Raw genomic sequence first — 15826 nt, forward strand, 5'->3', positions numbered from 1 at the left:
TTCCTTTTATCATGTCTATAGATTTGGTTACATTGTATTGTATTCACAGATTTCATCCTTAACATGAAAGTTCTCTCATTCACCATCCATTTAGTTAGGGAGGTCAGCTCTGATCTACCAAAGGGCACAGAGGCCATGCTCACTGAGTCTTTGGATCAATTTCTATTGGTTCATGTTGCACATGACCCCCAGGAGCCAGGGTTCCTCTCCTCATTCTAATGGAATCTGCATTATTCAAATGGTATTGGCCGCTGAGGCTCTAACAGAGTTTTAGTCATTTAGTAATCATGTGTCACTTTTTAAAAATGACTATTCTATGATACTTTAATGTCCAAGGATCACTCAGTAGCATTTGTTCCTTGTCTACCACTTAGTTTATTAAACTCAAATATTTAATGCAAAACTAGCCATAATATTTTGAATGTTCAAAAGTATCATGATTTTTTTGTACATGCCAAAAACTTTAAACAGCACAAAAAGCATTGCACAAATAAAATTATTTCCAAATGGGTAGCTGTAGTTAAACCCCTTCTAAATAATAATCTTGTAGATTTAACTCTTCATTCATTTTTTTTTGTCTACTTGGTTTTCTACTTTCTGAGAATTTCTGAAGCAGTTGTATTGATGTTCTCTAAGGTTACAGTAATACATAGTTTCATATTGTCCCAGAATTGTAGGAATTTTGATGGTTGCAGAAGAGAAAGACCACTCATCTCAGATCACTTCAGGTTACTTGGTTATCACCACTTTGTTCTTTGTTAGGACCACAGATCCTAATGCTTGTCTGAAGCTGTTTCAAATGAGAATTGCTGGACAGTGGATTGAGAACCTCTTTATGACGTGGCTTGTGAGATCAACATGTTTTTTTAAGTTCATGCTTTACAAGTTAATGATTTCAGCACCATGCATTTTCCACAGAGTGATTTGTTCTTTAAATCTTGCAGTGCCGCTTCACCTTAACCCTTGCCCTGTCACTGTCAAACATTAAGCCAGTCTATAGGGGCACTGAAAAGATAGACCTGAAATTAAAAAAAAAAAAAAGATAGACCTGCCTTGGTAATATCTTGTTATATTTGTGAGGGCAAGCTGGAGGCTCTACTTCATAAAAAATGAGATAACAGGGACTTCCTCAGCAGTCTGGTGGTTAAGACTCTGCCTTCCCATGCAGGGTCCATGGGTTTGATCCCAGGTAAGGTCCCACATGCTAAGGAACGTGGCACAAATTGAAAAGAAATGAGATAACAAATTTGTGATCTTAGTGCATCTTTCCAGTTCATCCGTTCTATCGTATTTGAATGAACATAAAATTGCATCATCTTTCACCTTCTGTATGAAGTACTCTTTAACTTCTGACATGTTTTCATTTGCATGCATTTCACAGGTCCTAAAAATTTATTCCTATTTTTGGTACAATTTGTATTTTTTATAGAAATGATTGTCTTACTAGCATTTTTTATTAACTCCTTCCTACATACATGCACAGAGAATGTTTACCATTTACTAATAAATCAATATATACTTAATTAAAGGCATAACTTTATTGATATGCTAACATTACCCTATACATTAAAACTAATAAAATATTAATTATACACTATTACACTCACATTTTTCATTTTAACCATTTAAAAAAATACATTGCCATAATTTTTCACCTTTAAGTACCATTATGTTATAGATTCAAATTCATCTAATTTTAATTGCTTACTAAATACTTTTATTTTTGCTTTTCTTATTGTTCAGTTGCCCAGTTGTGTCTGACTCTTTGCAACCCCATGGACTACAGCACACCAAGCCTCCCTGTCCCTCACCATCTTTCGGAGTTTGCCCAAGTCCATGTTCATTGCATTGGTGATGCCTGCCAGCCATCTCATCCTCTGATGCCCAATTCTTCTTCAATAGTCATATCATAGACACTGAAAGATCTACTAAGCTACCCTTGTGTCTCTTCATATTGCTTTAACATCTCTGGATACTTATTTGCTTTATAGCAATAACCTGTGTTTTAGAGCCATCTTGATTTTTTCTGCTCTAAGACATCCAAGGATTTGATTTCTTTCATCAGCGTTTCAGAGATCTGAGTCTTTGTTCTGGAGATAGGCATGAGAGTTGATGGTTGACACAGCTGTGGCTGTGAACCATCTTGGTAGTGATGGAGCTAGAAAACAAGTTTAAAATATTGGGTTCCCACTGACTTTTTATCCAAGAATTTCATTTAAAAAATTTTTGAAATTGAAATATACTTAATGTACAGTGATGTGTTAGTTTATATGTACATGTGGGCTTCCTTGATGGCTCAGGTGGTAAAGAATCCACATTCATTGCTAGAGAACTGGGTTCTATCCCTAGGTCAGGAAAATGCCCTAGAGAAGAGAATGGCAACCCACTCCAGTATTCCTGCCTGGAGAATTCCACAGACAGAGCCACCTGATGGGGTCACAAAGTGCTGGACATGAATAAACAACTAAACAATAACATACGTGTGTGTGTGTGTGTGTGTGTGTATTTGCCTTCATATTCTTTTCCATTTAGGTATTGCAAGGTAACAAGTATAATTCTCTGTGCCATACAGTAGGTCCTATATACCTGTTTTCTGTATAGTAGTGCATATGTACTAATCCCAAACTCCTAATTTATACAAATATTATATTTTGCTTTTCTGGAGTGGGAGTTTGATCAGTTGCTATGCTTTCTATTGCCCTGAAGAAAAGGAACTGAAATTTCAATATTCAAAACTTTTGGTCATGTTATTCTACCTGATAACGTTTAAGTCCTCCTCTCTGCATTTGTCCAAATAGTCTTATGCCTTCCTCAAGCCCCACAACTCAACACTTCCTACCTCTCCCTTAAGGACAAATGAAAATATCACTTCCTCCAGTATGTCTCCCACATCTTCAGTTTTGTTGTTGTTCAGGTGCTCAGTTGTGTCTGACTCTTTGTGACCCCATGGACTGCAGCACGCCAGGCTTCACCATCTCCTGGAATTTGCTCAAACTCATGTCCATTTAGTTGGTGATGCCGTACAACCATCTCTTCCTTTGTCGTCCCCTTCTCCTCCTGCCTTCAATCTTTCCGAGCTTCAGGGTCTTTTCCAATGAGTCAGTTCTTCGCATTAGGTGGCCAAACTATTGGAGTTTCAGCTTCAGCATCAGTCCTTCCAATGAACATTCAGGATTTATTTCCTTTAGGATTGACTGGTTGGATCTCCTTGCTGTCCAGGAGACACTCAAGCATCTTCTCCAACACCACAGTTCGAAAGCATCAATTCTTTGGCACTCGGCCTTCTGTATGGTCCAATTCTCACTACCATATATGACTACGGGAAAAACCATAGCTTTGACTATATGGACCTTTGTCAGCAAAGTAATGTCTCTGTTTTTAAATATGCTGTCTAGGTTTGTCATAGTTTTTCTTCCAAGGAGCAAGTGTCTTTTAATTTCATTACTGCAGTCACTGTCTGTAGTGATTTTGGAGCCCAAGAAAATAAAGTCTGTCACTGTTTCCATTTTTTTTCCCCATCTATTTGCCATGAAGTAATGGGACCAGATGCCATGATCTTAGTTTTTTGAATGTTGAGTTTTAGGCCAGCTTTTTCACTCTCCTCTTTTACCACCATCAAGAGGCTCTTCAGTTCCTCTTTGCTTTCTGCCATGAGAGTGGTGTCATCTGAATACCAGAGGTTATTGATATTTGTCTTGGCAATCTTGATTTCAGCTTGTGCTTTATCTACCCTGGCATTTTACATGATGTACTCTGCATAAAAGTTAAATAAGCAGGGTGATAATATACAGCCTTGATGTACTCTTCCCAATTTGGAACCAGTCCATTGTTCCATGTCCGGTTCTAACTGTTGCTTCTTTACCTGAATACAGATTTCTCAGGAGGCAGATAAGGTGGTCTGTTATTCCCATCACTTGAAGGATTTTCCACAGTTTGTTGTGATGCACACAGTCAAAGGCTTTAGCATAGTCAGTGAAGCAGAAGTAGATGTTTTTCTGGATTTTCTTGCTGTCTCCATGATCCAGCAAATATTGTCAGTTTTAATCTGGTTCCTCTGCCTTTTCTAAATCCAGCTTGTACATCTGGAAGTTCTTGGTTCACATACTGTTGAAGCCTACCTTGAGAGACTTTTGAGCATTACCTTGCTAGCATGTGAATTGAGTGCAATTGTGTGGTAGTTTGAACATTCCTTGGCATTGCCCTTCTTTGGGATTGGAATGAAACTGACCTTTTCCAGTCCTGTGTACTGCTGAGTTTTTAAATTTGCTGGCGTGCTGAGTGAAGCACTTTCACAGCATCATCTTTTAGGATTTGAAATAGCTCAGCTGGAATTCCTTCACCTCCAAGTAGCTTTATTCATAGTAATGCTTCCTAAGGCCCACTTGACTTCGCATTCCAGGATGTCTGGCTCTAGGTGGGTGATCACATCATCGTGGTTATCTTGGTCATTAAAATCTTTTTTGTATAGTTCTGTGTATTCTCGCTACCTCTTCTTAATATCTTCTGCTTCTGTTAGGTGCATACATAAGATGGTAGAAGACCTGGGTTCAAATTTTGACTCTTTCACTAAATAGCTTGTGACATCAGACAAGTTGCTAAGGTTTCCTGAGCTTCTCAGACTTGGTGGAGTTAATAACAGGGCCGTTATATTAAACGAGATAATGAATGAGAGGTATTTCACATGGTTCTCAGCAAGGAGTTGGCTCTTCATAGGGTGGCTTGGTATTGCTGCTATTCAGAATGGATGGGAGTGGAGCCGAGTAGTAGCCACATCAACACTAGTAGTAGGTGAGTGACAACACAATACAGTTAACACAATGCATGCTTTCATCTGTGGAGTAGCACCTCTGACTGACGGCGGTTTTTCCTAAGTTCAGCCTGTCTCCCGATGCTCAACGTAATGTTTTTCTAGTCTTCAGTTCAGTCGCTCAGTCGTGTCCGTATCTCTAATTATCATTCCTATAGTCATTCAGTTTTTTTATTTTCAATTTATAAAGAACTTAAGTAACTTTCCCCAGGTTGATTACTCAGTAAAGATTAGAATTCATCTTTTGAATTCCAGTTCATGCACTCTTTCTCTGCTGGGTATCTTATGGTTCTATCATATGGTCTATATTGGCAAAATGTATGAAGGTCATAGTTAATAAACTTAGGATGCATTTCTTAACCCACAAAGTCCATTTAAACTAAGCAGATTGTTGAAACATTTGTTGCACATATTTCTTTAAGAACTATTTAAGTAAGATCTTGCTTATTTATTACTTTACTTGCTTCTGAGCAGGTCTGGGCCCACAAAAAAATTATTTTATACTAGTTGGGCAAAAGATCATCTTGGAATGCTGCTGACCTAACTAGGGAAGGAACTTGAGTTCTTGTGAGGTCTCCAGTCATATTTAGGTCCAGAGAGGTTCAGATAACCATCTGTGAGTTTTGCTTTCCCAGTATACTTTAGGCATAGTCTTTGAACAGAGTATTCTGTTGTTAGACTGAAAGATTCCTTTTGTCTCTTCTAATTATGTGTTGGCACCCATCTGTACTATTGTTCAATTTCTATGGTTCCCTACTTAGATTACAACATATTTTTTGACTCAGAGTAGTTATAAGTAATGTTTTAATCGTCATCACAATGAGAAGAAATACTGTACTGAAGAAAAGGCAAGAGTTTGTTGAAATGTAATATTCTGAAGTTCTTAGTGAAATGAAATTATTGTGAACTCAAGCTCATTGGCCATTAGAGAATAATAGTTGTTGAATATAGTTACCTATACTTTTCAACTGCTGCCATTTATTGTATACCAATTTAGTTGCCAAAAGCGGGGAAAACATATTTACCTTCATTTCAACATTTATTGAGAGTTAATCAGCAAAATAAAAAATATCTATATCACATGAAAACGAAATATGTTTCTTCAGACAATAAAAAGAGATTCGGTTCATTTTCTGTGCTACTAAGATATAAATCATTTTGAATATTACTGAAGAATTTGTTGTATTGTTTCATGACATAATGATTCTCATTAAAGTGATCACAAAACAAACTATTACTAAGATCCTTGCTGATAGAAAAGAAGGATGCGTTATATCAAGTTAGACAGTGAAACACACAGTTGAAAATGCATCAGCTTAGCTTCTTGGAGCTATGCTAGGAAGCTAAAAATGATGCTAAGATTTCTTAATTATTATGTAAGAGAAAATAAGTAAAAACAGGTGATTAACAGTATGTTACAGAATTGAATGCAGGCTTTAGAAAATAAATTATCTGAGATTGTTGACACAGAACCGAGGGAAAACATGACCAAAGCATAACCAACGGACTAAATTTAGATTTCTTGATACTGAATTTAGGGAAATTTTTAATAATGCCTGAGACCACTAAATTAACCCATCAATATTTGGCCAATTTATATAAAACCTTTAACAATGAAACCTTACAGAACTGAAGCTGCTTTCTCCCCTGTCCTGTTTTTTCAGCTCCACACCCTGCCCTACCCTCAGGGCCACCCCTCCAGCTGAGATCACTACTGTCCTGGTGTCTTGTTTTCTTTTATGTCTTGTTTTCTTTTTTACCCTTCAGCGAAATGTGTATCCAGTAACAAGATGTAGTAAGCTTTATGTAATTAAAAACTTTCCATTTGTTGTAGCATGGCATGTATATCATTATCGAACTTGATTTCTTTTACTCATTGTCATGTTTTTGGATCCATCCACGTTGAAAAATATTGAAATAGTTCATTCTTTTTAACTACTGGATAACATTTTCATTGTGTGAATTATACTTTGTGTATCCTTTTGTTTATTGAAGTTTATGCATAGATTATCTCCTGACATTGATTTTCTAGTAAGATGCTCTCCCAGAGACAGTAAAGGTGTTGAAGAAAGACCGGAAAAAAAAAAAAATCTCATGGTAATTTAACGTAAGAATTTAATTCTGTAATTATACAGACTGTATCTCTAAATGTGTATTTATTTCTGTAATAGTGTGTATGAATGATGCTATTTCTTAATGTCAGAATTATTTTAAAATAGAAATCTATTTGTAATTATCGTCCCCCCCCCTTTTTTTTTACTCATTGGCAGATACCTCAAAGTGAAATACATTTTTTTGTGGAACTGTATGAAGTAACAGCTGGAGCAGCTCTAAACAATAGTGCCAGATTTGCACAGATTAAATTATTACAGCGTGATAAACCTCCAAGTCTCGTGTACTTCTCTGTGGGTTCTCGACTGCCGGTGGCTCATAAGAAGGCCACTCTCATTAGCCTGCAGGTGGCCAGAGACTATGGGGCAGGACTAATGATGTCTGTTAACTTCAGTACCCAGGTAAGCAGGGAGCAGGTATTAACACACAGGAAGCTCTTCTTCTTTAACTATGGCATGTGTCATGAAGCAGAGAAGATTTGATATACTATTTTCTGATGATACCATCATAATTCACATTATGTTTATTACATTAAGCTTTATCTTTGACACAGTTCAATGTTTTTCACTTAGGTCATGTTCTAAAATGATAGTCTATTGTCTTTTTGTTTCTTTTGGAAAAGTTGATTATGCAATGCAAAATGTCTTACATACATTGTATAATCAGCTTTTCCAAAAGAAACAAAAAGACAAAAGACTATCACTTTAAAACATGACCTAAGTGAAAAAAATCTGTAGAGATTTAAAATTTCTTCAGGATGTAACTGGGTAAGACCAGAAACAAAAAGTATGGGTCTTTGTTCTGATTTTTACCTGAACTAGTTGAAAATCTTTAGGTCTTCAAATACTAGCTGTGTGTTTCCTGTGATCTTTGTGTTTCTTCAAATCCACGGGTTCAGGAGACTGTCTCACAGCTACTTTTAACATCCTCTCTATTAGGTGACATCAAGTGAAAGGGAGGAAGTAGTATGTTTTAAACTTTATTTTAGGAGCAAAGCTCTAATATATTGAAACAAAGCTGTACGCCTGCTCCCTTTGAAGCATGGTTGTGGAGACTGGAGCTTGCCCGCCGTAGCCCTCTGTTTTTCCTCCCCTGGACTTGTATAACTCCCAAACCCCACAGTTTGAAAGCTGCGATTCTGGGCAGTGCTGCCACTTCTTTTGTTTCCAGATTTCAAGCCTGGGGATACGTTAGGCCTCAGGGTTTCTAAGCTGTGGTTTTATGCCAAGTGCTGTTCAGCGTGTGCTTGCTTGTGTCACTGTTGCGTGGCTCTCACACACACAACGTTCTGTGCATAAGAGACAGCATGTGTGCCACCAGCCTGCCGTAGCAATCCTGTGAGTCAGGGATTGGAGGTGAGGATGGTAGCTGCGGGTAGCGAGCTGTCCTGGAAGCTTGCCAGGAAGAAAAGTTGTCTTTGTAACAGAGTCTACAGCTTGGCAAGCCAGAAGATGCAACTCTCTCACATGAGACTCTAGAAATAAACTCCATTCTAAATAGCCCTGCGGTGGTATGAGCATGAAAAGAAGTATTTTGATTCATTGGGAGATTTTAGCATTTTTCCTTTTAAGCATTTAAGATGGTAAGAGAAATGAGAAAAAAATATGTGTTCTTTCTTCTCCCATGAAATATATATCATCATATGCTCTCTACTTTGTAGGGCAGAAGAGTGGAAGAAGTGATAAAAAAAAAAAAAAGATTTGAGACCCATTTTAAACTAGTTCATACACTCAATTGGAAGGGGAGTTGAAAATGCCAAAAGAAGAATCTGAATGCCAATATCTCTATCATACTCATTTATGTTCTTTCTAGATGATTCACAAATGATTCCTTGTAAAACGCATGCTGTCACTAGCGTGTAACTCATAACATTTTAATAAGACTATAAAAATCAACATAGAGGAGCCCTGTGGTGATGAAAATGTATCTTGACTATATCAACATTCATATCCTCGTTGTGATACAATTATGCAAGATGTTATTGATATCTATGAAGGACATTAGGGAAGGGTAGAGGAGACCACTCTTTTATATTTCTTGTAAGTGCATGTGAATCTGTAATTATGTCAAAATATAAGGTTTAATTTTAAAAATTAGAAAAAATTTACCTCTCTGGTCTGATTTTATTTACTTTCCTGTTGCTTCATTGCTCTTGCATTTTCTCTCTTTGAATGCTGGGGATATTGTTAGAAGAGAAAGTCATATAATTCAATTTTCCAAGTAGCTAGTAAGTATGAGAAAATACTTATGAACCAAGTTGCTATTCTGTTACAATAATACTAATCTTAATTTTATGTTAAACAGATTTTAATAATGTAGTTAAAACAATAACTGTAGTATACATACAGTATACCAACCTTCAGTTAGGTCAGCATTCCCAGTATGTACATACTGCTGTTGCTGCTGCTGCTAAGTCGCTTCAGTAGTGTCCGACTCTGTGCGACCCCATAGACGGCAGCCCACCAGGCTCGCCTGTCTCTGGGATTCTCCAGGCAAGAACACTGGAGTGGGTTGCCATTTCCGTCTCCAATGCAGGAAAGTGAAAAGTGAAAATGAAGTCGCTCAGTCATGTCCAACTCTTAGTGACCCCATGGACTACAGCCTACCAGGCTCCTCCGTCCATGGGATTTTCCAGGCAAGAGTACTGGAGTGGGGTGCCATTGCCTTCTCCTCATTTACATACAACACTGAATTAATCAGAAACTCCTGCTGACTCTACCTTCTAAATACATTCCCAGTCTGAGCTCTTCTCACCCTCTCTACTCATACAACCAAAGCTACCATTATTTCCTTTTTCTGCAGGAACTAATAAAAAAATCTCCTATCTCTTCTCCCTTCTTCAATCCTCTCTCCCTGCTGCAGCCTACCTGTCCACAAGAGCCAGAACGCTCCCGAAAATTAGAAATAAAGTGTGTCACTCTCCTGCTGGAATCCTCCAGTGACTTCCTAGCACACTTTGTATCAGGAATGTACACAATCTGACACATACATCTTCAAATTGTTAGTTGGCTCACCACTGCGGAAGTTCTGTAAGGCAGTAATGGCATTTCTTCTGTAATTCTCTTTCTTGGTCTATTCTAAGGCATCTATCTTTCCTAACCTCATCACTGTATGATGTGTATTTATCTCTCTAATTTATCTTGGGAGATTAGAAAAATTATAAAATTCCATGTTTTATTTACAAAAAATTTTTAAAAACACAACATGGTTATATTTTAATACACAACTGAAAGACAAAACACCATAGTAAATTAACAGCAATAAGATACAATGTTTCGGGACTTCCTTGGTGGACCAGTGGCTAAGTCTGAGCTCCGAATGCCGAGGGCCTGGGTTTGATCCCTGGTCAGGGAACTAGATTCTGCATGCCACGACTGAGAGTGCATGTTGCAACTCAGGGTCTTGCGTGCCACAATGAAGATGGAAGATCCTGTGTACTGCAACTAAGACCTGGCACAGCCAAATAAAAAAATAAAATACCGTGTTTCATTTATGTTGCATGACAAATGATTAACGTTCTTAGTCATAAATGAGTTCTTAGAAACCAGTAGAAAAGACATCGACTGATCAAGGGAAATGGGAAAAGAAAGAAGAAAAGGAAATAACACAAGTGACTAGTAAGGATTAAAGCGTATGTGAAGGTGACTGAGCTGAACAATAAAAGGAAAAAAAAGCAACTTCTTTGTAATATCATAATTATCAAAGATTAAAAATCTGGCATTTGTGTAGTTTGAGGAAATAGAGTCACACTGACACTGGAGGACAAGATTGGTGAGGTCCCAGAGTGAGGGAACATCTAGTATGGACTCAAAAACTGTAAATTTAAAGCAACACCTGTCAATACTAGTGTTGTGGCCCATCAGATTAAGAGAAAATTGGTTCTGGACAAGATCAGAGGTTTATAGTTTCACTTAAGTGATGTTGTCTAATTTCTAGGAGTTGAGGAGCGCCGAGACCATCGGTCGTACTCTCATATCTCCAGCTATTTCTGGGAAAGACTTTGTGAGAACTGAAGGCACATTGATCTTTGAGCCTGGCCAGAGAACTACTGTCCTGGATGTCATCCTCACGCCAGAGACAGGGTCTTTGAATCCATTTCCTAAACGCTTCCAGATCGTGCTTTTTGACCCGAGAGGGGGTGCCAGAGTTGATAAAGTGTACGGGACCGCGAACATCACTCTCGTCTCTGATGCGAACTCCCAGGCCTTTTGGGGGCTTGCGGATCAGCTGCAGCAGCCCCTGGACGGCGACATTCTCAACAGGGTGCTCCACAGCGTCAGCGTGAAAGTGGCCACAGAGAACACCGATGAACAGCTCAGCGCTGTGCTGTATTTGATAGACAAGGTAAGAAACCCTTGCGAGTGTTAGCAGTTTCATACTTTTTTAAAAAGACCAAAGCCACATAACGGTTATCGTATCAGTTATAATGAATTTATATGGTAGAGTCAGATTGCTGAATCTCAGAGTGGAATTCACCATATCTGACCCTGTGCTTTTGCTTGGATGCGACTGGTGCTGGTTTGGAAGCTCAGAGAAGGATGAGTTCTCTACTGTAGCAGTAAGAGTAGACTGGTGTCTGAAAAGAGGCTCCGGAGGTCAGGAGCTCCAGGCTCTTTCTGATACTTCTAGAAACTGCATGGACATCTTCTGAGAGAGTGTGCAGTTTTTCTAGGTCCATAAATGAGGACTAGGACTAGATTATATGGCTCTTCGAGTTGAAGTGCCATGAAGCTGTTGCCCTTTGCTTGTTCCCTGCTCCTCCTGGGCACTGGAAAGAATTTACTGTAGGAAATGATGTTACTTAAATTTTCTAATGATGAAATAGTATAGTACAATTACAATTTGATTTAGGCTATGAAGAGGGAAAGAATGCACAGTAACTGTATTTTAGAAAAGATACATTAAGAAAGCTACATATTAATGGTCGAGAATCAACACTTATTTAACTAGAGCTGTCAGGTAGTACATCTTGATTTTTTTTTTATTTGAATCTGTCATGAATAATGAAACTGAATTATGAAAGAAGATCCTATGGAAAAAATGTAATTAACTTTTTTTGAGTAATCATTAATAAACAGTATAAGTTCTCATGTATTAAAACAATTTATGTGAAATAGGTAACTTGGCAATTATTAGAGGCATGAAATATATTTGAAGTGTTCTAAACTATTATAAGTTCAAGTAAAAAAACATTATTTGTATTCTTAAAAAGAAAATGATTTTATTTCCACCAAAGTTGCCTTTGCTCTGATTATTTTCATATGTTATTGTTACTAAATTTTTGCAATGGTATGGCATATTGTTTTCTTGAAGCTATTTATATGTCAGTACTGAAATCTGATGATTCAAGTAACTGACATCATTCAATAATATTATACATTAAAATATATGTTATATCAAGAAAACTGAAAATTTCTACTAACAGAAAAGCCTTGAAAAAATAGAAATCTATAACTTGTTCAGTAGTGGGAAGACTCAATAACATAGAGACAATAGTTTTCTATAAATTAACTTATAAATGGAATATAAGTACTATCAAAATATCAGTAAACTATTTTGGATTTTTTTAAATTAATCAAAATGATGAGTTCACCTGGGAGAACATACATCAGAAATTTTATGAAAAAGATGAAAAATGATAAACCTTATTCTTCTCAATATGAAAATATGAAGTTACAGTGATTAAAACAGGATGAACTGGTGCTGTCACAGATATTCAGATTAGTAAAATAAAATGGAAAGTGAAGAAATAAATTCAATTACATATAAAATTTCATATACGATAAAAGTGACATTTCAGGTCAGTGGGTCAGTTCAGTTCAGTTCGGAGAAGGCAATGGCACCCCACTCCAGTACTCTTGCCTGGAAAATCCCACGGATGGAGGAGCCTGGTGGGCTGCAGTCCATGGGGTCGCTCAGAGTCGGACACGACTGAGTGACTTCACTTTCACTTTTCACTTTCATGCATTGGAGAAGGAAATGGCAACCCACTCCAGTGTTCTTGCCTGGAGAATCCCAGGGACGGGGGAGCCTGGTGCACTGTCGTCTATGGGGTCGCACAGAGTCAGACACGACTGAAGCGACTTAGCAGTGTCAGTTCAGTTCAGTCGCTCAGTCGTGTCCGACTCTTTGTGACCCCATGGACCGCAGCACACCAGGCTTCCCTGCCAATCACCAACTCCCGGAGCTTACTCAAACACATGTCCATCACGTCAGTGATGCCATCCAACCGTCTCATCCTCTGTCGTCCCCTTCTCCTCCTGCCTTCAATCTTTCCCAGCATCAGGGTCTTTTCAAATTAGTCAGTTCTTCGCATCAGGTTGTCAAAGTATTGGAGTTTCAGCTTCAACATCAGTCCTTCCAATGAATATTCAGGACTGATTTTCTTTAGGACGGACTGGTTGCATCTCCTTGCAGTCCAAGAGACTCTCAAGAGTCTCCTACAACACCATAGTTCAAAAGCATCAATTCTTTGGCACTCAGCTTTCTTTGTAGTCCAACTCTCACATCCATACATGACCACTGGAAAAACCATAGCTTTGACTAGACAGACCTTTGTTGGCAAAGTAATGTCTCTGCTTTTTAATATGCTGTCTAGATTGGTCATAGCTTTTCCAAGAAGCAAGCATCTTTTAATTTCATGGCTGCAAGCACTATCTGGCGTGATTTTGGAGCCCCAAAAATAAAGTCTGTCACTGTTTCCATTGCTTCCCCACCTGTTTGCCATGAAGTAGTGGGACCAGATGCCATGATCTTAGTTTTCTGAATGTTGAGTTTTAAGCCAGCTTTTTCACTCTCTTTTACTTTCATCAAGAGGCTCTTTAATTCTTCATTTTCTGCCATAAGGGTGGTGTCATCTGCATATCTGAGGTTATTGATATTTCTCCTGGCAATCTTGATTCCACTTTGTACTTCATACAGCCTGGCATTTCACATGATGTACTCTGAATAAAAGTTAAATAAGCAAGGTGACAATATACAGCTTTGACATACTCCTTTCCCTATTTGGAACCAGTCTGTTGTTCCATGTCCAGTTCTAACTGTTGCTTCTTGACCTGCATACAGATTTCTCAAGAGGCAGTAGTTATTATTCTGTAAATGGTGTTGATACATCTGATTTAACCATTTGAAAGTAAAATAATAGCTGTATCTCCATGTTAAATCCACTCCAAAATAAATCCCAGACAGGTCAGAGGTCTAACTGTAAAGCTGAAACCAGGAAAGTAGTAGCAGAAAACATGGATGAATCACTTTTAAGATAAAAGTTTATATTGGGGAAGTGGGGAAGTTCCTTCTAAATATAAAAATGCAGAAGTCATAAAGGAAATGATTGATAAACTTGACCACATAAAGTTTAAACAAAATTTCTCTTTGCATATACCACAAGAAAAATCAAAAGGCACCTCAATTATATTGTCAAACCTATAGTTTTTCCAGTAGTCATGTATTGAGGTGAGAGTTGGACCATAAAGAAGGCTGAGTGCCAAGGAATTGATACTTTTTAATTGTGGTGTTGGGGAAGACTCTTGAGAGTCCCGTGGACTGCATGGAGATCAAACTAGTGAATCCTAAAGGAAATCAAACCTGAATATTCATTAGAAGGACTGATGCTGAAGCTGAAACTCCAACACTCAGTGCTTTGGCCACCTGATGCAAAGAGCCAACTCATTGGAAGAGACCCTGATGCTGGGAAAGATTGAAGGTGGGAGGAGAAGGGAAAGACAGGGGACGAGATGGTTGGATGGCATCACTCAATGGACATGAGTTTGAGCAGTCTCCAGGAGATGGTGAAGGAAAGGGAAACCTGGCGTACTGCAGTCCATGGGGTCACAAAGAGTTGGACATGTCTGAGCATCTCAACAACAACAGCAATATATATAGTCAATTATATCCCAATAAAACTGGAGGGAAAAACTAAAAAAAAAAGAGAGTGCCTAATAGGTGTGGGGAATATTTGTACAAATACCTGTATAATGAGTATTTAAGCATTACTTATAATAACAAGAATTGGGAAAACCAGCCATTAAAAGGGGCCTGCCATAGGAGAAGGCAATGGCAACCCACTCCAGTCCTCTTGCCTGGAAAATCCCATGGACGGAGGAGCCTGGTGGGCTGCAGTCCATGAGGTCGCTAAGAATCGGACATGATTGAGTGACTTCACTTTCACTTTTCACTTTCATGCTTTGGAGAAGGAAATGGCAGCCCACTCCAGTGTTCTTGCCTGGAGAATCCCAGGGACGGGGCAGCCTGGTGGGCTGCCGTCTATGGGGTTGCACAGAGTCAGACACGACTGAAGCCACTTAGCAGCCATATCCATAAAATGTAACATGTTTTCACAATTTAGACATATAACAATTAGACTATGACAATAATGAAACAAGCATTGAAAATATAAGGTTGGAATTTTAACAGTAAAATATGTGGTGCCAATTAACTTTGAATTTCAGATGAACAATGTATTTTTTAGTATAAGTGTATTACTGATAAAAACAAATATTTTTATTTACAAGCACTATTTGGAACATACTTATATCAGGCAATTATTGGCTGATTATTTGAAATTCAAATGGAATCACCTATGCTCTATCTGGCATACATTCATATGTCCCATATGTATTTCATATGTACTCAGATTCAGAAGTATAGGATAGGATTTCCAAGTACTGATAGAACTTTGTTCTGTTGGGTCTCATACTTTAAGTGAAATTGTTTCATGTTTGTAAGTTTTACTATCTCCCAGATTCGCACTTCTTTGAACCAGAATCTGCTTTATGCTATATATGTCTTTCATAAGGCCATACGAATTGGGATAAATGTAAAAGTGAGTTTAATTTTAACTCGTGATATTTATTATTGCAGTTAGAATTAAAGTGACCGATGCAACCCTTTGGAGCTTTATCTAGATAT

At 38.0% G+C, this 15826-nt stretch overlaps 1 protein-coding gene across 1 annotated transcript in view; it reads left to right on the forward strand.

Annotated features, from left to right (window-relative positions):
• ADGRV1 (adhesion G protein-coupled receptor V1) overlaps positions 1-15826 on the forward strand; it is a 541233-nt gene that overhangs the window by 218547 nt on the left and 306860 nt on the right. Inside the window, exons 77-78 of the mRNA XM_010807603.4 lie at positions 7078-7320; positions 10856-11263. Coding sequence (XP_010805905.2) covers positions 7078-7320; positions 10856-11263 — 651 coding nt within the window. The remainder of the gene's footprint in view (positions 1-7077; positions 7321-10855; positions 11264-15826) is intronic.

Source organism: Bos taurus, chromosome 7, assembly GCF_002263795.3.
Source record: "Bos taurus isolate L1 Dominette 01449 registration number 42190680 breed Hereford chromosome 7, ARS-UCD2.0, whole genome shotgun sequence".
NCBI lineage: Eukaryota > Metazoa > Chordata > Mammalia > Artiodactyla > Bovidae > Bos > Bos taurus.